This window comes from Pygoscelis adeliae, unplaced genomic scaffold, assembly GCF_000699105.1.
Source record: "Pygoscelis adeliae isolate BGI_AS28 unplaced genomic scaffold, ASM69910v1 Scaffold300, whole genome shotgun sequence".
Taxonomy (NCBI): domain Eukaryota; kingdom Metazoa; phylum Chordata; class Aves; order Sphenisciformes; family Spheniscidae; genus Pygoscelis; species Pygoscelis adeliae.
This window is the reverse complement of record NW_008824004.1, coordinates 828,124-850,824: the sequence shown is the minus strand read 5'-3', so window position 1 is coordinate 850,824 and position 22,701 is coordinate 828,124. Positions and strand designations below refer to the sequence as shown.

The following is a 22,701-nucleotide window of genomic DNA, read 5'->3' as shown; positions in this document are numbered from 1 at the left end:
TGCCTCCCTCCCAAACTATCACCTGTAGCCCAATCTTGCTTAAGCTTTCCTACTTAGTAGTCTAGTGCCCTTCTATTTTTGTTTATGAAGTGCCATGTAAATTAGGAATTTCCATAAACTTTCACTAGTATTATTAATCCCTACAAATCCCAGAGCCCAGAAGCTGTTCTTTTAAGTTTAGATTTTAGTTTTTTGTCATTTGAGCACTATGTGAGTATCCCAACTCTTTTCTTCCATTGTCTATAATGTCTGTCTTAACTGCTTCTGATTTATCAATACTCTGTTACCTTTAATGCTGATATTATCTTTACAGCGCTTTACTGTGGGGTTTTTTTTTCAGTCATACTATTCTTCTCCTCCTTTCCCCCATTAGCTATAATTTTTTATCTCTTACTTGTCATTACAGTAAAGTGTTATTACTCCCCCCCTCTTTTTTTTTAGTTTTCCCCCTCCATTTCTGTCACTAATTGCTTATGCAATAAATAAGGTTTTCACCTAACTTTAGTCTTGAAAAGTTAGACAACAGGTCTAAACTAGTTGCCTAGTCTTCATCTGTATTCTGTGGATAGAAGTAGACACCTTGAATGACAACACATCCTGTCATCTGAGAGGTATCAAACATGGGTGGGATGAATTACCTGCTGGAGCTGCCCAATTCTTTTCTTTTTAGCTGCACAGGTTGCCTAGGCACATATCTACCCCTTCATAGTATCTGCAAATAAAAGCTGCCGGGAGCTAAATAGCGTATTCTCCGAGGACAGAGATCACCTCATATCACTACATGTTACAATGAAAGAACTGTAAATCAGAGAAAATATTGATCACATCGTTTTTGCAGTTGTAGGAGTGCTGAAAAGTACAAAGGTGATGATGAAGGGAATTTCCTCTGTCAAAGGAGAAATTAGTTTTCAGCTCAGTGAGACTTCCGTAAAATTCCAAATAAAACTAGTGATTCATAAGACAATTTACTTGTGGGAGTTGCATTTTTCGCAAGTATTTGGCAGGTGTATATTTAGAACAATACAAAAGTTAGATGTTATATTTTCTAAATTATTTTATTATTTCCAGGTACTAAAGAAAATGCTAATGTCAAAGAAACCTTGCAAAAATTGTGGACTGCAATTGAGTTAAATTTTGAACAGTGTGCTGTAATGCTGTTAAGGTAATCATGTAATAATTAAACTATTTTATTGCAGGCAGTACCATAGAATTGCCATAAATTGCTGGTTCACAAAATAAATATGGTAAGAGCGTTACTAGTTTTAAAATTACAAAACTCTGTTGGAAGGGATGAGATAATTTTAGTGAAGATGTGCTATGCTTTATTCTGTGTATCCTACATGAGTAAAACTATAGAAAATCTATTTTTTAGGTATGTGTGTTACAGGTTTTTTCCTACAGCTTGAGCTACAGTATTACCTTTCTCCTGTATTTAATTTTTTCATATCCTGTAGGCTGTTTCATAAGTATAAATCTGATACCGATTCCTTAGTTAAACAGCTAACCAGTTGATTTAAAGAAGCATTTTGATTCATGCTATCTGTTAAGGAATCCTGGTTGACATTAGAAAGGAGATAGCTATACTGTTTAATTGTACCACAGTTTATATCATCAGAGGATTTGTCTGTAGCACTTGCTTGAAGGAAAGTAGATGTATTTCTAGGTAGATGCTTTCCCTGGTATTTAATTACAGCTTTTGCAAAGATAGCTACTCTAATTTCAGCGGTGTTCCTTAAGTCATTTGCAAGCATGACACTCTGGGGATCACATATTTTCATTAAGTTCTTCAAAAATCTCTCTGCAAGTGTTCACACAACTGATCTAGCAGTAGATCAGTTCTGCCAGGGGTGAGGAGTGAGAACTGGCAATAATTACTGGCTGTGGGTATAAATACTCACTCCTTATAACCAGCAATTTGAGGAACACTCATATGGGGTGTAATTTTATTTCACTTTTTAGAGTTTCTAATCCTGTAAAACCTCTGTGTGTTGATGGGATCAGGACTTTGCAACCACAGCCTTGTTCCAAATATTAGACCTCAGTTTTAGATTTGCAGCATCTCTAAATCAGCAAAGATCAGGTGCAGTTTTTAGTCTACCTTCAGACTTTTAAAACTTACGGGACTGATTCTTGGGCATTGTCCCAGGGGATACATTTGAGTGTTAAAATCATGCTAATGTGATTTTGTTTCTTTTTTTTTAACAGCTGACAGACTTGCATTTAATATAACAAGCTAGCACCTTGGCCAATAAAGTAACATGCAGGAATTTTGGAAGTTCAGTATTAGGGTAAAAGTTTTCCCATTCTCTAACCCCAGATCTACTGGAGGCCAGAAGCAGTACCATTTTACAACACAAGCACCAGTTCAAAATGCCCTAAAACCTCTCAGTTTATGCTAGGGTTGCCATCTGTTTCTCATTATACATCCCATGTAAGCTCATCTATGTTTGTCCCTAGCATAATTTTCAATTAATTAAAAATTTGAGATTTCTGAGGGGCTTTTTCTGTCTCTCTGTGTGCTGTTTATCAGTGGTGCAAGGAACCCTTGCAAAGCTTCGTGGACTAAGATTTCAAACTGTTCTGCTTTAAATTACTTCCAGCAATATTTGCATCCACTCTGTGACTCACCTTAATTAAATGTCAAGGGCAGCTATTATCATTGCTAAAAACATGAATGTGGAGCTTGTTTCTGAATTCTGATTACTATATAGGAATAACAGAACATCAGAGTAGCATTGTCCAAATTTTGTGGATAAAACTTTTGCAGTTGAACAACTTGAATACATTCATATTTGACACAGAAAAGAAGACTGCTATCGCTGAAAATGGATGTTGTGAGGTTTCTTTAGACTATCCCCTTTACGTAAACCATATAAACCAAACCTTTACAGCAATTAAAAGATAGCAAAAAAGATACATTGTTTACTTACTGCAGAAAGCAGGTAGCTAAAGAATAATGCAAGACAGAGGGAGTCGCAGGGAGAAGGATATCCTTTCCTTCACGTCCATGTAGGCATATTTGCACTCATAATCTCCAGAGAAAATCACTGGAAGGAGCCAAAAGATGGAGTGAGACCAGTTATCTTTCTTCTGCCCTTCATCCGACAACCTGTTCACATAACAGTGAATTTTGTATGCTGGTCTTCACATTGCTTTGTCCAGAGGAACATTAATTTTTGATACTGCATATGATAAATAAAAATTCATGATGTCAGTAGGGTGCCAGTGAGGTTAGCTCTAATTTTGCAGAACTTCTTAACACCTGCGAGCTTATTTGCCTAACAAATAACTTCTGAATTTACAGTCTTAGGTTCCTTCCTGTGTGAAAGCAATGTCTTTCATCCCATTTTAAATTTATTTGGTTTTGCTTTTATTCCTTTCTTGTTCAAAAAAGTTTTAAAAGGAAATAAGGGGGTTTTTAATCTCCTAATGATGCCACAGCTTTAAGATGACAGCTTAATATAAAGAAATGGAGGTTATGCTAACTGATATTTATTAAAAAAAAAAAAAGTAGTAAAGTTTTGTGGAAGCCATAACATTTTGGGCTATTAGAAGCAGTTGTGCTCATGGATAGACTGAATGATAGAAATATTTGTATGTAAGTGTTGGCCGTTACAGGCCATTAGGTCTAAAAGAGCTGATCCCTACCTGATTTATTATTTTTTGAGAGTGAACAGCTACTAGAGAAACATTGGTAACACATTTTATATCATTGTTTTACATTCATGCACAAAGTGGTGTTCTTCATGATTAGCGTAAGTTAAAGTCAAGATATATGCGCCCTCCTGATTAGATTTAAATATTTATTTTGTTTTCTGCTTTCCAGAGAAATGTTTAAAAGAAACTGTAAGACAATTGAAAAGTTTCCTTGTTACGAAGATGAATGGTGTAAGATCTCTTTCGCTGACTATGCTGTAACGTATGCCGATCAGCCACCAAATGTGTGGTTTGTGGTTTTCAGGTGAGTTTCATACAGCCCTATATAACTCTTATGGGGAAGTAGTATTGATACACTCTATTTTCACTAACCTGCTTTAAAAACGTAATTTTACATAAGTCTACTTTCCTTAAATTCTAATTATACTTTTACTTTGTGTTACACAAATCATTTTATTTGTGAAAATAATTTTAATATAATTGGATTTTTTTTTTTTAGAGAAATATTTCTTGTTCCAGAAGACATGCTTATAGTGCCAAAGGTGCATACCACTATCCCTTCCTGTAAACTTCATGTTGTTGATAATGACACGCTGGAGGAAATGCCACATGTCTTTTTCAAAGTGGCACCTCGTGTTTATCCCAAAAATAAGGTAAATGCAAAGAGTCGTTGTGAAAAGTATAATTTTTAAAATAATAATTGCCCAAATTCTGTGGACATTTTCATCTGTGTCATAATGTTCTACTTAGAAGTGCACCCTTATTTATTAGCCAGTTTGAACAGAGACCATCACTGATCTGCTTCTGTGCTAAACCTTTTACAGTGAAGGAATAGCCTTAATTTTCTTTGATATTTTTTACTATTGCTAAATGGAGGAATATCATCCAACTTCCCTGTGCTGTGCTACTCAATGGCAATATGGTTGCTGCTGCTGCTGTCCAACTGACAGAACAACCTTCAAGAGTCAGGGGCCAAACTAAGAATGAGGTTTGAATAGCCTTTTTTAAGTCATGCTTACAATAATTAAATTAACACGCATCTTCAGGTGCTAATGATAATTGCAGCATTGATGCCAAATACAGCTTTAGATATGCTCCCCCTCAAAGCCTGTATGTTACCTCAGAAGCATTAGTGTAAATTGCTTCTAAAAAATAACTATATTGTTAAATAATTATCACAGCTTCCCCTCCTCCTGCCTTTTTACCCTTAGGCTAAAGAAGACAGTTTGCTCAGTCTTTCCTTGCACGTTACATGTTCTACACTCTTGATTACTCTCTCCTCTGGCCTCTTTCCAATTGCTGTTGTTTTTTTCTTGTTTATCATGCACAACACTGAGCACAGTAAACTTTGCACCAAGGATTAACTTGTGGCCACACAAATGATGAGTAAGGAATGATTAGTTTACGTGTCTTGTGGGCTTTACTTCTGCTTATATATCTAACTGTGATGCGTGCCCTATTTTGCAACACCGTTGTTAACTCATGTAATTCTGTAACCATAAGTGCTTTCCTGAAGAACTGAATCCTGTAGTTTATTATTCTTGACTAAATATAGTGTATTTCACTGCTGCTTTTAATGGTATTTTTTCAGGCCATTTCCCTAATTTAAAATAATCTTGAATTCTTATTTTCTCTTCCTCTGAAGTTACAATCCTTCTTAGTTTGTGGTGTCAGCTAATTAAACATATGTTCTCCATTCCACCATCCATTACGAATAAAAATACTGAAGGGAATCAGGTTCAGGTTAGATCTTTGAAATCTCACTGATTGCATCCTGCTCTTCCAAAAGGAGCCATGAATATGTGCTTTCTGGATGTGATTGTCCAACAGCCACCCTAGTTTCTTCATTATGACAGCATTTCCTGAGGCTTCGAAGAATGATCAAAGAGACAGTGTCAGGTGTCTCCCTCATTCCCATAGTGTGCTTTCCTATAGAAGGAAGCTTGATTGGTTTGATAGGACTTGGGTTTTGTAGTCATTTTGCTATGTTGAGGAGTTGCAAGGAGTTAATTTTGTTAGTTAATTCATGATGTTTTCAGCCATTGGAGTTATGCTGACTGATAATTTTCTAGACACCTTTGTCCAACTAAAAAAAATATAGCATTCCAGTTCTGTAGTCTTCCAGTACCTTACTTGTCCCATCAGTTATCAAACATAATTTAAAAGTTTTGTGATTGTTTTAACCTGTTATTTAACCTTCAGACAGTTCAGAAGTTCATCAGACCTAACTAATCCAAAACCTTAATTTATCTATATAATCATTTACTACTACTTTTCCTATTCTGGCCTGCCTCTTACCTCTTTAATATTACCCCAAATATTAACTGTTCTATCCACGTGTTCACAGCTGACCTTTTAGTGAAGACAGATTTACGTTTTAGCCTCTGTCTCATCTGTCAATAACAAGGAATTGATGTCAGTTACACTCTAACACTAGGAGTAGTCTTCTTGTCTTTCTTTTGTGACTTGACTTCCAATTGCATCATACTTTTTTTTTTCACTAGCGTGAACTTGCCTTATCTAGTATTTATAGTGAATATTAGCTGAATATGACAGATAAGGACTGCTACTGCTGGAGGAATATGCTTAAAAAAGAAGGGTTGCAGACAAGCTCTTCAAGCTCTCAAAACTAACTTGGGATCCTCAGAGATCAGGCATGGATTCCTCCAGACAGGAAAATTCAGTTTGGAATCTGACAGCAGCGACTGGCAGAATGCAAAAAGAAATCTCAGTGGTGAACACTACTTACTGCTTTTCAGGAAAGTGACAGGTTGTGGAAAGAATAATCACAACTTCAGATTTATTTCAGATCTCATCTCAGCATTTGTTCTGCTTAGCAGGATACAACTGTCCAGTTCTGTCTTGTAAGGCAGGTTTTCCATTTCCCTGATTTTACTAATTCTTTCTCAGACCTCCTCCCATTTAACATATCTTTCTTGAATAAAGACGTCCAAAATTGTAGACAATATTCCAACTAAGATCTTAGCAACATTTTGTGCAGTACAGTGGTTTTAATATTGGAAATGCTTGTTTTGCTATGCGCTACCCCACCTGGTACGTTCCATAATAATATTTTTTTTCATGGGTACAGCACGATAGCCTCAGTGATTCTGTCATTAACTAGTGAAAATGGCCCTTTTTATTTTATTCCTGTCCTTCCTTATTGAAGAAGTCCCCACTTAAAGCAGACATTTTTGTTATTATTCTCTAAACATGACTTACATTTTATAATATTAAATGTGGTTAATATCAGTAAAGAGTGATTTTGGTTTAAGAGTATTGTGCAGGTATGCTGTATTTTTCTACTTATTCTTATTACATTTCTTAATCACTGCTACTGAGTTTCTCAGTAAGAATATAACCTTATACTGTACAATTTAGCTTGTTTTCTTTGTAAATGGTTCGTTAATGTTTCAGTGGACCTGCAAAAGCTATTGAAAGCTCTATTGATGTTTTGACAAGACATTATGCAATTATTATGAAACACAGAATACAGTGGTATTATTTCAATGTTACCTTTCTTTTTAACAGTATTTTGTGAAAAACAGTCAGTGATGTAATACATGAAGCAAGAAATTATACAGTATGCCTGAATTTCTAAAGGTCAATATTATTACAGAAAAAAGTCCTTTTTTTTTTTTTAAATAAACCTACCAGTTAGTTGTTCTGCTTCAAAACTATGCATCAGCAATTTACAATACAGCTAAAAAGAAATCCTATCAACCAATATTGTTATTCTGCTGCAGAGACACTCCTGGAACACATTAAAGTTCATTTCAGAATGATTGACAATAAGGATAAAATCTGCACACTAGCAATAATGTCTGTCATCTTTCTGCAGACATTGCAATCTAGATAGAAACTAGCTACTTGCTTTGCATTATTTGGATTTTTTTTGCAGTAAATTTTCTTTTTCCATGGTATTTTTTTTCTACTGCTGGATACAGTTGGTTTTGGGTTGGGTTTTTTTCTTTGGTTTTTTTTTAATTCTCCTCTCTCTATTATTCACAAGTCTTTTGAACAGATTGTAGAAAATGATAGAGATAAGCATTCCTCAAGCTTCAGCTGACCAATGAAGATAAGAGGTTAAGAAATCATCACTAACAGCATATTTAGTCTAGAAAATAGAAGTCTATTTGAGCAAGGACACTGATCAATTATTTGTCTTGACTAGTCATAGAAGGACATAAGGAAATCATCTTACTTTACCAAAAAGTTAGTTTAGGTGGTAGATTAGAAAACAACCCTTTCCGATTCTAGAGATAGCAAATTGTAACAAGATATCAAGTAGGTAAGGAAACCTCTCAAAGGTTTTTAAGAAAGAGACGTAAATCTGATGGGGTTGTCTAGATCTATTTACTTATTTCTCAGTAGTGACTGATTACTCTGTCTTCCTATCAGCCATAAAATTCAGTTATTGTGCTTTCTAATTGCTTATAGTATTCAGAAAGTGCCCACTCAAACAATTTTTTAATCTTAAGTCCAAATTTTCTGCATATTTATAGTGAAGATTAAGATTGTAGAACCTTATCTTTATAAACAGGTATACAGCAGAAAGTGTTTTGCTTGTGTGCACCATGCTGTCAGAAAGCACTTGAATATCCGGCTCAATCCCTCTCAGTTTCCAAGTGTACTTGTTAAGAACAGGGGGGACTTTAACTGTATGCTTAAATAGATATTTAAATGAGTTCTCCTGCATCATAGCTTTGAATGGTTGCTATTACCTTGTAGTGATTAAAGGTTGTAAAGTGCCTTACAGTTACAAATGCACAAACTGGAATCATGAATAATTTCTTTTACTTTCATTCTAAATATTCAGTAGTCCTGAAGTCACAACCCTGCATTATTGGATGGTCCTGAAATCACAACCCTATTTATTATAAGAATTTTTCAACAAAGCTTTTTTGCTAGTAAATAGTTATTTCTTTTAACTGGAATTTAGCAGAAGACCGTCAAGAGAGAAAACATTTCAAAGACTTTTCATCTGCACTATGTCTTGGGTGGAACATGGAATTTTAATGTTTGAAATAGCAAGCTGGTAGGGCTAATTTGGAGAATTTGAAGAAGGGACTTAATCCTGAGTTCCCCTGTTACATTGCAATTGGCCACTGCACTCATTATATCCCTTCTTCCTGCCCCTGCCTTTCAAGTAATCACATTCATATTGCTTTTCTTTTTCAAATACAAAATAAAATAAAATTTTGAAACCTTTTAAATTATATTCTGATTTCCCATATTCCTCTTCTCAGGATTCATAAAGAGCAGATAAATCTGCATCAGGCTTATTAATTGTGTTGCATTTTTTATTAATTTTTATTTGATTTTTCTAATACTAGAATTTTTTTTTCTTAAATCAACATCTTCGTAAAATTAGATTAATATCCTGACATTTAATGCTATACTTGAAATGACGTTATTAAAAGTAGGGACAATATTAGTTTAACCTCAGATTTGAAGACAGAATGAATCTGATCTCTGAATTTCCATGTAGCAAATTGCATTCACCCATACTTTCACACTGCGTACAGCATGAAGGGACATTTTTAAGTCTCTGGTTTATCAGTGAATGCAGTTATTTTCATGTTTACATTTTATCTTTATCTACTTTTGCTTTCATATGTGTGAGGACTGCTAGCTTTTGCTAAATGTCTTGTGCGTGAATTGCCAAAATATTAGTTTCCTTATCTTCAGATATTATCACCTTTGGAGTTCAAAGTATCTATAATCTCAGAATTGTTGCGCAGTTTTCAAATACATCAACACTTTGCAACACATATGTTTCTTACATCTGGCATACAAGACAGATGCTTCCCAGGAACAGCAGAGTATAGGTTTAATGTGGTTGTCTCAGAGCTTGGAGTGAAGGTTCTTGGCTTATGCAGTCTTTAACTCGTTCTTCGTTATTTCTACTACTACTACTACTGTCACCACCACCACATATAGTTTTGGTAAGATATCAAGAGAGAAAAAATATTTTGTACCAAATGAAAAGACTTTGATTGATGCTGTTGGTTTTACAAAAAAAAAAAGGTAATATTACGGAACCCAAAGATGTATAGATGTGTTTTAACTGGGAGATATTTGAGAAGTAGTATGATGTACAAAGCAAGAAAATACATTGAATAAATGTGTTTTACTGAACTTTAGTCATATTATAAGAAGACTTTTCAGAATAGAGTACTGCACATGCTTAAGTAAAAGAGTAGGAACTCATTAATATTTGTTAAATTAGACTTTATTAAAAAACTTAGAGTCATCAAATAATTTGGTTAAAATGTGACCTCAGGAGTTTGATTGTAGCTGCCCCTAAAAGTAAGGCCAACTTTGAAGTTAGATGAGATTGGATTTGACTTGCTGTGTAACTTTTTGCCAAATACAAATTTCTGTAATAAGAGATGCTTCAGAAGTTAGACTATAATAGAACTATAAGATTCTTGCTTATGAAGAACATCTTACTATATTATTAAGTGTAACATGGACAAAAAGTGTGTTGTATGTAGTCATAGAGTGCATTTTGTGTAGTGTTATTTCCAAGTAAAAATGACTTGTTTTCTCCTTTCAGAAAGGATACACATTCATGGCCGAAGCACGTACTGGTGACCTTCCTGTGGCAGCTGGAAGATGGAGGCTCCGGCTCATCGGTTCTCATAGTCCACTCCCATTCCTCTCTCGTGAGACTGTAAATAATGTGTATTCTACTAAAGAAATTAAAGACTATTACATACCCAATGACAGGCATGTAATGTTCAGGTAAATACTGAGAGAAGAATGATTAAATTCTGCTTTTTATATGGACCATCCCTGACAGAAAAGCATGTTCTTTCCTCTTTCTTAGAAGAGAAAAGTATTAAAGCAAATATCTGAATTTTATGGACTGTCAATGTTCAATACCCAATTTAACATTTCATTTATGAAAGTGTTATTTTCTGAAATATTGCCACTGCTTAATGAAGAACAGGTATGAAGTACACAGACTGTAACTTTAAAATCCTAATAACAGTATTTTGCATTTCTGTAGGCTCAATCTTGAAATCTTATCCATAAGTCAATTACTGAAATTCTGTAGTACTTTTGGGGATTAAATACGTATTAAAATTGAGATTTTGCAGGTGAGGAGGAGACATAAAGTTTGATATATTTTTTCAGCTATTCAGATAAAGTTTTAAATAAAATCCAGAAATACAACAATTTCTTTTCTGATATATCAGACCAATTTTCATCTTGCAGTGTTGGCAGAAAAATGTATACGCATTTTATTTTACCGTGCAGATTCTTTTAGGACAACATATTTAATAAAAACACGATGATTTAATTTTTATTAATCCTTTTTTAATTTATTAAAGTTTATTAAAATCAGTTTATTCTAGCTGAGTTTGAGTTCAAAACTGACCCTGACTAAATTACTATGCTTAAGTTTTTACACAAAGGACTACACACTGCACTAAAACAGACCTCATGCTTAGAGCTGATTACATGTATATATTTTGAAGGATAATTCTACAATGTTTTGCCTTGATTCCTGACAATTTGTGTCACTATTTCAAATCAATATATTATTCTTGGGATAGAGGTCTATTCAACAAGAGGAATCAGGTTCAATATAAATGAAGAAAACATGTAATGGAAATGTAACAATTGCAATCAAATTCTGTAAACTCCCTCTTCCTTGATGAGGTTTTTTTTCTTTTTTCCCCTCCGATGTCGACAATCTTTAAAAAATTTTATTTTAAAATACTTGTGTATTTTTTACTCTAAATGTGCTGAATTCAGGGTGGTGGTGGTGTGTGTTTGCTTGCTTGCTGAGATTAGTCTAACAATTTGAATTTATGGACAAAAAGCAAGTAATACATAAAGTTATGAGTCGCAACAAAAATATTATTTACATTTCATCCTAAGACTCTAATTCTACAATCTTTTAATACCATGGTCTTTTAAGTTGACCATAGTAGCAGCTGCTATCAAATGAGATAGCTCTACCCTTTTGAAAGCAAATCTTTTTTTTCTTTTGCTGGGTTACTTTTTAATTGAAAGAATTCCCTCCTCCGGCTAACCATGTTTTTCAACAAATACTAGTACAGCAGGAGTGAAAATGTATATCTGGACATTTGCTAGGGCAGTGAAAAAAAGAAATGGCAAGACCACCCCTTTTTTTGCAGCAGCACTTACTTTGATCATGGATTGACTGCACTAAACTTCACTTCAGGAAGCTTAGCCCATCAGATTGGAGGAAAACAATTGACTACAAACTCAATTTTAAGTGTTCACTTCCAGATCAGCACAATGTTTAGGCACTTGCAGAAAAAGAGTGATCTGGTATAGTTGGTTATGTTGCTATAATTTTTTTCTTCCTCTTTAGGTATTCAGTAAAAGTCACAGCGTCACATATTGCTACAGTTCAGGTACAAACCTCTAAATCGGATGTGTTCATTAAACTACAAGTCCTAGATAATGAGGAAGAAATTGTGAGTGTCACTGGAAAGGGCCATGCAGTCATCCCTGCTTTTAATTTCTTGAGTAATGAAACGCTTTTGAGTTCCCCCTGTAAGTATTGTATTCTGTATTTGATAATTTTATTCACTGAGGGATACGCAGTAACTTTATGTAATCACAGAAAATATTATTTTTTCCTAATTTTACCATGATTTCCATAATTGCTTTATGATTAAGTGAAATCAGCTACATTTTTGAGCAATGAACAGGAGTCCTTGGTCCTCAGCAATGAGGAAAGGTACCAAAAGGATTGATTGAAATCAGGTGTCCAGCCTTATTTTCTTCCTCTGCCTTCTAGTCTTGTTTTGTAACTGTATTGGGTCTGGCTGAGATGGAGTAAATTTTCCCCATAGCAGCCCTCATAGTGCTGTGCTTTGTATTGGTAGCTAGAAAGGTGTTGATAACACACCAGTGTTTTGGTTCCGGTGAGCAGTGCTTGCACAGCATCAAGGCTGTCTCTCCAACATTCCCCCCCTCACCCAGTAGGCTGGGGGTGGGCAAGATCTTGGGAGGGGACATAGCCAGGACAGCTGACCCAAACTGACCAAAGGGATATTCCATACCATATGACGTCTGCTCAGCAATAAAAGCTAAGAGAAAGGAGGAGGAGGAGGGGCATTCGTTATTACGTTTGTCTTCTGGAGCAACCGCTACGCATACTGAAGCCCTACTTCCTGGTAAGCGGCTGGACATCGCCCGCTGATGGGAAGTAGAGAATAAATCTTATGTTTTCCTTTGCTTCCATGCGCGGCCTTTGCTTTTGCTTTATTAAACTGCCTTTATCTTGACCCACGAGGCTTTTTTCCATCTTATTTTCTCCCCTCCCTGTCCTGCTGAGGAGGGGAGTGATAGAGAGGCTTGGTGTGCACCTGCTGTCCAGCCAAGGTCAACCCACCACAGTAACTGAGTAAAGACTTGTGTGGATAATTGAATTAGCTTCTCAGTTCTGAAAATTTTATGCATATTCCTGTCCTTGAGAATTGAAATATGTTTTATTTTCAAGATCTTGCCTTTATCTGTTTGATTTTAAAGTTAAAAAAATTTTGGCTGTTAGGAAACCGATGCCCAGACCATGGGACATAGTAGATAATTCATAGATTACACTGAGCCTTATGGTTGAAATGCACCATCCTGAGGATCACTCCTTTTAGCAGAAGTACACGTTTTATTGACTTCTCATCCATCATATAAGCCCTAGAGTACAAGGCAAAAGACTCCTGAATAATTATATAGTATTTATCCCTAAGAAAAACTCTCCATTTTTGACTCTACCTCTGCTACAGGTTCACACTTATATTCATGGAAATAGAAGACACTGAAGGAAGAGCTACTTGCCCCAGACTTGCAAAGCTCACAAATGCCCATTATGCTATTGCCAGTTCTTTATGATAGCAACTGAAATACTGAGAAAAAGTTATCCCTTATGGGAATACTTGAATTTAAACAAAATTTCTTTTGAGAACACAATTTATTTGAAAGTTACAGCAAACACCTCACTCATATTTGGCTGAACAGTTGAATCTAAGAAGTTTATTTGCTCAAAATTATTTTTCTTTTTTTAAATTTTTTTAAAATTTTGTTGTTATTCATTACATTGCAGTCTTGTCAGCTCAGCTGTTGTTAAAGGTGAGAACCAGTGTGTGTTCAAAGGTCATCTTTCATAAGTATGCTAAAATTCATGTATTTTCTCAAAGTACTTTGAAACTAGTGATTGTACCAAACAAAAATCAGCTGGCATCAGTTAAAACTGACTCTCTGTAATCCAGCAGACTAACTCTCTGAATCTACTGCAAGCCCAAGCCTGGCAGCATATAAATAAAGAGGCAGGGAGGTAAGGAAAATGAAGCCAAACTCTTTTCAGTGGCACCCAGTGACAAGACAAGAAGCAATGGGCACAAACTGAAATGTAGAAAATACAATTTAAGCATTAGAAAAGGTGATTTGGAGGGGGGGTTGTTTGTTTTAGGGTTTTGTTTTGTTTCATTTTTACTCTCAGGATGTCAAACATTGGAACAGGTTGCCCAGAGAGGTTTTGGAGTTTTCATCCTTGGAGATAATCAAAACCCAACTGGACATGGCCGTGAGCAACCTGCCCTAGCTGACCCTGCTTTTAGCAATGGGGTTGAACTAAATGATCTCCAGAGGTGTCTTCCAGCCTCTGCCAGGACCACTCAGCCTCCTGTGATCCTGTCATATCAGTTAGTAGTTATGGCTTACAGGGTTTTTTTTTCTTAATGATACACAAAGAATCCAGTTGCCTTGGATGTGCTGTCCAACTAAACAGGTATTCATTTACAACCAGACTTAATAAAGAGAGCCTTCAGCTTGAGATTGTGGCAATGTTCTGCCATCATCCCCCTCTGAGGTAGCGAGATAAGCTCCTGCACACTCTAGAGGGCAGAGTTAGGTTATCTGGACATCCTCTTACGTGCTTCACTTCCAGGCTTTTGAAGTTAGAGTTCTGCCAAACTCCGTATTCAAGAGCTACAGTCAGACAACATCATCTGTTTGTTACTGGCATTTTTATTGTTTGATAACATTAGGGCTGGGCTACTAAAGAAGCTAAAACACAACTGGAATGAAAATTTTGTCATCTGAAAGTACACTCAGACAGTTGATTGGCATTTGATGTTGAAGTGGTGTTTAATTTTACTGTTCAGAATCAGTAAATACAGCTTAATGAGGTACATAATTTTTAGGCATATTTTCAACAATTGTCCCTGTAGTGCTCAGGTCATTTTTAACAAAATGAAGTACCTTCTACCTGCTTCCGCTACACTTCTTATATGTAATAGATTTTAGATGCTGCTGCTGTGCCACCTTAACTTCTTTCATGATCTCCATTTGTTTCCCTGTTTTCTATACACTTCACTCCTTAATCAAGCTATTTCCATTTTATTTATAAGATCGTATACTATTTTGATTTTTTCATTATATCTATGGGTTTCATTTTGAAAATGTATATTCTTCATAAGCATTACAAGTTTGCTTAAATAAAGCAGCTGTTTATAAGCAAACAAGTCAGCTACTATACTCTCCATGGACACCACTATACATCAATGTTGTAAGATATTAAAGTCTTCAGTCCTTTTATGAAGAATTTTAAAACAATAAATCTTCTGTAAATCAATCAGTTTCTGCCTGTTTGAGCATATTCAGAACCTGAGGCAAAGACTAATTGTTCAAATACTGGATTATTGCATCACTAAAGCCCAAAATAGCATCATATTTCATGTGCTCACCTCCACTACTTTGAACTGTGTTGTTTTCTAACATGATCCTTTAGAAAAATGTTTTATCTAAATATCCAATGCTGTGTGGGAAAAATAACTAATTTAATAATGTTTATGAAACATTTTGATTTCTGTCTCAACTGCACCTTGTTATTATCAGAAATGTAAAATTAAATACTATGGAGACCATGCTCTTAAAGTGTAATTCATCAGTTGACAATGTTGTGGTTTTAAAGGAAGTCATGGAGAAGCTGTCAGGATTCTGTGACTGAGTCGCCAAGATAATCAGTAGCTTTTTTTGGTTACTGTTTTTGGAATGTGGGAACGGATTAGTAAATTTAACAGTAGACTGGTGGAAATAGAAGCAGGAAAGCTACAAGATAGCTCAAATTAGGGTAAACATCACAAATACTTGAAATAAATTGCCATGTTACCCTCAGTAAAGTGAAGAAGAAACTTTCTTTCAGGAAACTGGCTTGTTGGCAAAGATCATAGTCTGAAGACTGAAATAAGTTAAAAGGCACAATCAGGTGAAAGAGAGAGAAATGGGTTCCAACAGATGCTGGAAGGGAGAGGATGGCACAGAATAACTAAGAGGGACATTTTGTCTTTGCCAGACTAGCAGGGGACATAGGTGAGAAGAACTTTTCAAAATAGCCTCAGAAATCAGACACACATTAGGCTTTTATGTCTTATTCTTATGTGCTGTGATACAAATAATTTCTGCTAATTCAAAATTATTTTAATCCACTGTGAATCATTCAATGAAATATCTGTTGTATTAACAGATATAAACTGATTGAAAATAGGAAGGTTGTCATATCAGGTTCCTATTCAGCAGTGGAGCCAGTGAATTCTAACTGGAAAAAGTGGTGATGAAAGGTACTTTATTTCAAAGGGAATTTAAAAGAGTTTCTAGACCTGGCAAACTGACTGTAAAAAAAGTATTATGATTTTAGACCGTATTTGAAGGTGAAATGAATATTCTGATGCCATTTAAGTGTATGTGAGTGTATAGAGAGCTGTCATTTGGAAGGACCGATTTGAAGTTGTCACTGTTGGTTGTTTTTTTACTATTACTATCATTTTTACAATACTAGACCAAGTGGCCTTAACATTGAAGTTCTTTTCCTGTCTATATGCAGCCTGTATATCACAAAGACAACATTTGGTGTAAGTGTTCCAGATCTTTCAGAGCATCCAAACTAAATGAAAAGATTATGAAATGTACTCAGTATAACCAATATGACAGTATCATAATACCCAACCTGCTGAGTGTCTGTAGGTGCAATTTATGGCATTGTAAAAGCATGTTTCTTTGCTGTTGTCAGAAGTTTTAGGAAATTATAGCCTGTACAATAAAATATATGAACCTCCATAAATACTGATGCCAAGCTCAGGTGGGGATTCGTACAAATCGACATTCAATACAAGATTCATACTGCCAGTATCTAGTTGTTCTCTAAAAAAGTGTGTTTTCACAGAACAGAAATAATCAGAAACCACTGCTGTACCATCAGCACCAAACTTGTTGTTAAGCAAGACACAGTCCTCACATTTGAGACCTGTTCAGTATCACGCATGTTCTGCCTCTCATAGAATTGATCGCTGTGTTGACAGAAGTATTCTTAAGTGTAATTATTGTGCAAGCATCACCAATAAAACATTATCCCCCTTTCCCACCCACAATCTGTTAATTCATCTCCAGTCACAGCTGTTTTAGAAATGTCTTTTATAGCTCAAAAACTACATTTAATCAATTGATTTTGAATGTATTTACCTCTCCTGAGATGTAGCAGATGACTTGGACCTTGAACACTCGCTTGCCCATAAAGGAGTTACATACAGACATGTTGCAAGCGCAACTTGTTTTGTTGATACAAGCACAAGCAGTCCTGTAGCACAGATGGACACATGAATGCTCCTAATTCTTTTATTTTCCATAGTAGCAGCCTGATACAATCCAGTCTCAAAGTATCAAAATCTCATTCAGATACTTGTTTGAATCTGGAACCACGGTAGGTACCAGTTCCTTCTAGGCAGAGCTTTGCTTAGGAAAACCGCAAGTGAATATTTATGTATGCAGTAAGAAAAGCAATTTGGTGTCACAGCACCACCTGGTGACCATTGCTAGTACTATTATTTTGGTTGGGTATGATTTTTTGGAAACTTCCAAGTCATCTTTCCAGCAAGGGCAGAATGAGTCTTATGGAGGATTCCACCATTCTGAGCTGAGTTATCTTCATGGCAGGATCATCCTCTGGGCAAACCATTACAGAATTCTTCAATACTTATACTCTTCAAGTTTAGGAGAGAGAGAAGAGGAGGATAGTGAGGCAGTCATGAAAGCTAATTGTAGCCTAAAGAATACAACCTCCCTTGAAACCCACCTACCTTGACAGGTAGAGGTAGGCTCCTTCAGAGGGCACTGCACAGCTCCTAAAGTCCAGAAATCAGACCTCCTGGAGAGGAGCTCACCTCTCTGTTGACTACAAGAAGGAGTACATTTAGTTGGCCTCACTGCTTTAAAGCTACCTTTTTGTAGATTATTTGCACTGCTCCTTGATAACAGTGCTCAGGCAGGCATTGAAGATCCTTCCTGATGAGAAACTTTCATGCAAATATTGCAAATGGTACCCTAAAGGCAAGTTACCCAATTGGAAAATACCTGTATGTAGTTATTCTTCCGTTTGGAATCCAAATTGTTTCTTTGCAGCAGGTTTTCACACAGATGTAAAAGAACATGCAAGACTCTGGTCTCTGGATAATGTTTCTTCTTCAGCCAAATGCACTTCTGTTGAGTGAAAGCCTCATGATTTTGGTTCCCTCTGATGAAAGACTTGATAATCTAACCACGATGAGTTATGTCTCTTCTCACCTTCACAGAATGGGAAGCTAACTGATACCTGGAAAGCTCAGCAGGCTCTATTTGAGTGAGAAACTATTCCACAGGTACAGGCTTGCTTAGGCATATCTTTTACAAAACAACACTCAGAGTTGCATCACTCAAAAAAATGGTTTAGAAGAAAGTATTTTCTTCCTTCAAGTCTCTTTCACAGGCCTTCTTACCACAGGGACAGCAACAGGGATAGTGATCTTGAGCTCGGGTGCTAAAGATTCTGAATGTCATGCAGAAGAGCAACTCATAGCTTGTGATAAGGAGTTTGAGACATCTAGAAGAAAGCATCTCTGCAAGGTCTTCTTTTCATTTCCTGACTTCTACTGATTTTCTTCGGAAAAAGGAAGTGCTGCCTTATGCAAAGGAAAGATGTGGTAGCGAGTGTTCCGTGGCATTTGACTTCCATAAGAAACAGTATTTCCTGGCTCCCTTTGAATTTCTAGTGGCACACTTAACCTTTTATTTGGCATTTATACACTGACACACCACCTGTAAAATTTGCTTAATCTGGTCTAATAGTCCTGTCAACTCCTGTGAACTTCCCTGAATGTTCTGTCAACACACATGAAACAACACACATGAAACCACACATGAAACTCTCTACATTTTTATTTTGAAGTGTTGCACTGATACAGTATCATCCTTTGCTTCTACAATAAACCTTGGGAAGAGTAAAGCCTTCTGTACTCAGTGAAGTCAAAAAGATATCTCTTTCCCAGTTGATGGTCCAGCTTGTGTTAGCGTAACACAGGTGAAGCTGCTTCCCCAGAAGCAATTTTCTATGAGATATTCCCTTTTAGAATTCTCTTTCCTTTCTCTGTAGACATTCAGGCAAGATAATTTCATAGATATCAGTGGCATTAGAAATGAACACAAGTTGACATTTTCTGTATTAATACTTCTGTTACAGCCCTTCTTTAGCATGTTCCTGGTTTCACAGTTTTTCCACATTCATTCCTTCCTTAGGAGACAATGATATAACTTTATAAATGATAGGCCACAACTAGTTCTGTGCTTCTTTTCAAGACTGACTTTTTTTTACACTTTAGTCAGCTATGGTCTTTGTGTCAGGTTGACGTAAGAGACTTCCGTAAGGCTAGGAGCTGCCAGAACTGTGGCCAGTGCACCTCTCCCCTCCTTCCAGAGGTGCACACAATTTATTAAATTAGGTTAGCTACACAGAGATCCCGTCATATAGCATACAAGGCTATCTGTATTATGTAATACATAGCATGGTGCTGTGGTGATTAGTGCAGGAAAGAAGTGTGGGGTTTGGGGGGAAAAAATTATACACTTTATAAACAGTAGCAACAGTTATATATACAGTCTTTCAAATTTATCATAATTTACTTTGAAGAGATTTGTGATTTGCATGCAGAATGAAATCAGCATAGTATTTGGAATAAGGATAATCTTAATGGGAACTTTGTGAGCATAATACAGCATGAGAAAATTGACTATGGTAATTCTTCTTTCTTATAGTTTCTGGGGGCATCTGTTTACCTCATACCAGTAATTCATAGAATTTCTGGAAATTAACACTGACATTTTTTATCATCTTGCAGCAAGCAAAACCCAGATTATTCAAAGTAGTACAAAGAAGGAATCAGAAACTGGAGCATCCAAAAAAAAAGGTCATATTTCATCTTCAAAGGACACCAAAACTTCTTTCAAGCCAGGACTTGTACGAGAAGGTCCACCTATATTAGAAGATGAATCTTTCCTCTTGGAAAACTTTCAAAATAATGATGGAAGACCACAACGAGTAAGAGATTCCAAATCATTGGGATTTAGAAAAAAACCCAAACAAACAATGAAGGGGTATTGGTAATTCTTTTGGTACTTGTGGAGATCTGATATCCTGAGGCAAGAACAAGGAATCCAAAATTAAGATTGTTGGTAGCTTCTGAATGAGGCTATGGAGAAAGGATAATGTACATATATGAATAACCAAATAACAAGGGGTCATTTTTGTTTTCAAATCAAGGTGATATATTCGATCTTTACGTGTTTTTCATTTGCCAAATCCAATTCAAGTGTAGCATAACTTTCAGCTAAGGGCCAAAAACTACCAGTAATGAAGGTAAACTTCTGATGCTTCAATGTGAGTTTTCTTTGGAATATGATGTAAGAGAAGGACATCTTTAAGAGTCTTAATAGAGAAGCACCTATTGCCAGTCAGCTGAAAGCTTTAGTAACACACACACAATAGCTGCTACTTGACCAAGTTTCTCAGAGAGGGATGTAAAAAATGTGGATTTTTCTTGACTTCACCTAGTATTATTTGTCTATCTTAGAAAAATAACATTTATTTTCTAAAACAGTTCTTGTTTCTCTATCTCCAAGTGTTTCTCTACTGTGATTTTTCCTGATAATTGTGTTCAACTGCAACAAAATATTCCAAGGAAAAAAAAGATTATTGAGAAATAAATTCCAGGGTTGCTCCTTTGACTCAGGACTGGCTTTAGAATTTGGAAAACAATTTTTAAGGAGAATCATTTCCTGTTCAGTGTAGACAACGTTTAAAATAACCCATGGACCCTGTCACCTCTACCTCATATTAAGACATTATTGAGTGCTAACATTAGGGCTCAAAGCCTTGTAGTAGGTCTTAAAATCAAAGACAAAAGTCTTTGTTTTATCACATGGCATACAAAAGAAAGTCCCATGGAAATCTTAAAGGAATGTAGCTCCTTATTGTATAGCCCAGTTTAGTTTCACTTGATAAACACGAGTAATTGTTTAATTTCACAGGAATTAAAATAAAATCTGTGGAATTAACACTAATTTTTTAAGCTTCTTGTGAATACTGTAATGTGCAAGCTTGTAAATTAATTATGTGTTTTATTTGCTGAGTTCAATAGCTGGCAGTTTGCTAACTTACAGGACTTTTGAATGGTTACTATAATTGTTATGTCTTCAGCGTGTTAACATATTGCATTTTCTTTCACAGTCTCACAAGTATATCATACAAGCATTGGTGTTGTATAATAGCTGGCCACTTACTGAGAGTCAGTCTCTGTTTGTTCAGGAACTGAAAGAACTGGAGAAAAATGAAATCAAAGGTAGGCCAATCTAAGTATATATTTAGTCAAATGCATCATGTTACTGATTTAAAAAAAGGTTATATTGCTACAAGCCAAGACCATATGACATTTTTTCTTTTGTTCACTGCCTGAGTGAAATAATTAAGCAACAAAGCTCTTTGTTCTGTGGTTCATAGAAATGAAGTTTGATTGCATGATTCCATACCTTCAATTCACAAATTATAAAGAAATTAGAGAATACTCTGCAAAACTCACCTGAGCTTGTTATGGCTCTGTTGTGGATGGAGTGAATGTTGTTGTACTAAGCCTAGTAATGCCTATTTTAAATGTAAATGATAAGGTGGGTCGTCTCATGTTATGGTGATCCCAGAGGCAAACTACAAAAACAGGTTGTACTAAGGTAAAATTGTACCAACCTCTAATCTTACAGTGGCACAAAGTTTCGTATCCTTTGGTGTTCCATTTGGTGTGATACTATACACAGCGCTTTGGGGAGCCTTCTCATAGGTGGATCCATTGATCACCCAGCATTCTACCTTTATTTCCTGGCCTGTCACTCCCCAGAGTCGGGGAGTTGGTCAAAACCCTTAGGATCCCTGCTCCATTCATTTTCTAAATATACCTCAGTTCCATGCATTACTACAGTTAAGAAGGCCAAGTCTCTATTAGAATTTAGTCCCATACTTCTGGCATGCGTAACATGGGTTTGGGACCATGGCCACTCTAGGGTTCTTTGACCATAGGTTAGGAGGAGCAGCATTGTCGGGGTTTGGACTAGTAACATGAACACAGCATTTCCATCTGCCATCCTGTGGGGTGCTGTAAAAGAAAATAGAGACTTGTTTCAGTGGGGAGAGTCTGAACAGGTTACCCCATTAAAAAGAAGGAAAAATCCATCGTGCGCTAATTCTATGTTTTGCACCACTGCTATCGGTATCTTCCCAGGCAAGTGGGCCATGAGGTTTAGTTAAGGTCATAGGCACAGTACCTCTGGATGGTAAATTGACCATCACAGGCTGTCCTGGCTGTAATGTTGTCAGATATTTTCTTTTCCCAGTAGATGGAGCGCTAAGCTCAGTTTTTACAAAGAATGCTCAGTTTACAGGGTGTCCAGTAGGCCCGTATCAATTATTTAATTGACGGAGTACTTTGGTAAGTCGTGCGTCCCATTCAGCCTCCTGTAGTTTGAGATTCCTTTTCAATAAGCCATTAGCTCTTTCTACCATCCCATTTGATTGAGGGTAGTATGGGGTGTGAAATGCCCATTTAATTACTTCATGTTTTGCCCAATCTTGCACTTCCTTACAGGAGAAGTATGAGCCATTATCACTTTGGATAACATCAGGAGTAGGTAGATTTGAGAACCAAAACGATA

The 22,701-nt window shown here is 36.1% G+C and overlaps 1 protein-coding gene across 1 annotated transcript in view; it reads left to right on the top strand.

The window, feature by feature from the left end:
* The window catches only part of ADGB (androglobin), a 116,241-nt gene that overhangs the window by 69,137 nt on the left and 24,403 nt on the right, over positions 1–22,701 (top strand). The window contains exons 22-28 of the mRNA XM_009325596.1: positions 1,069–1,162; positions 3,827–3,961; positions 4,157–4,310; positions 10,220–10,407; positions 12,014–12,198; positions 19,845–20,044; positions 21,233–21,344. Coding sequence (XP_009323871.1) covers positions 1,069–1,162; positions 3,827–3,961; positions 4,157–4,310; positions 10,220–10,407; positions 12,014–12,198; positions 19,845–20,044; positions 21,233–21,344 — 1,068 coding nt within the window. The remainder of the gene's footprint in view (positions 1–1,068; positions 1,163–3,826; positions 3,962–4,156; positions 4,311–10,219; positions 10,408–12,013; positions 12,199–19,844; positions 20,045–21,232; positions 21,345–22,701) is intronic.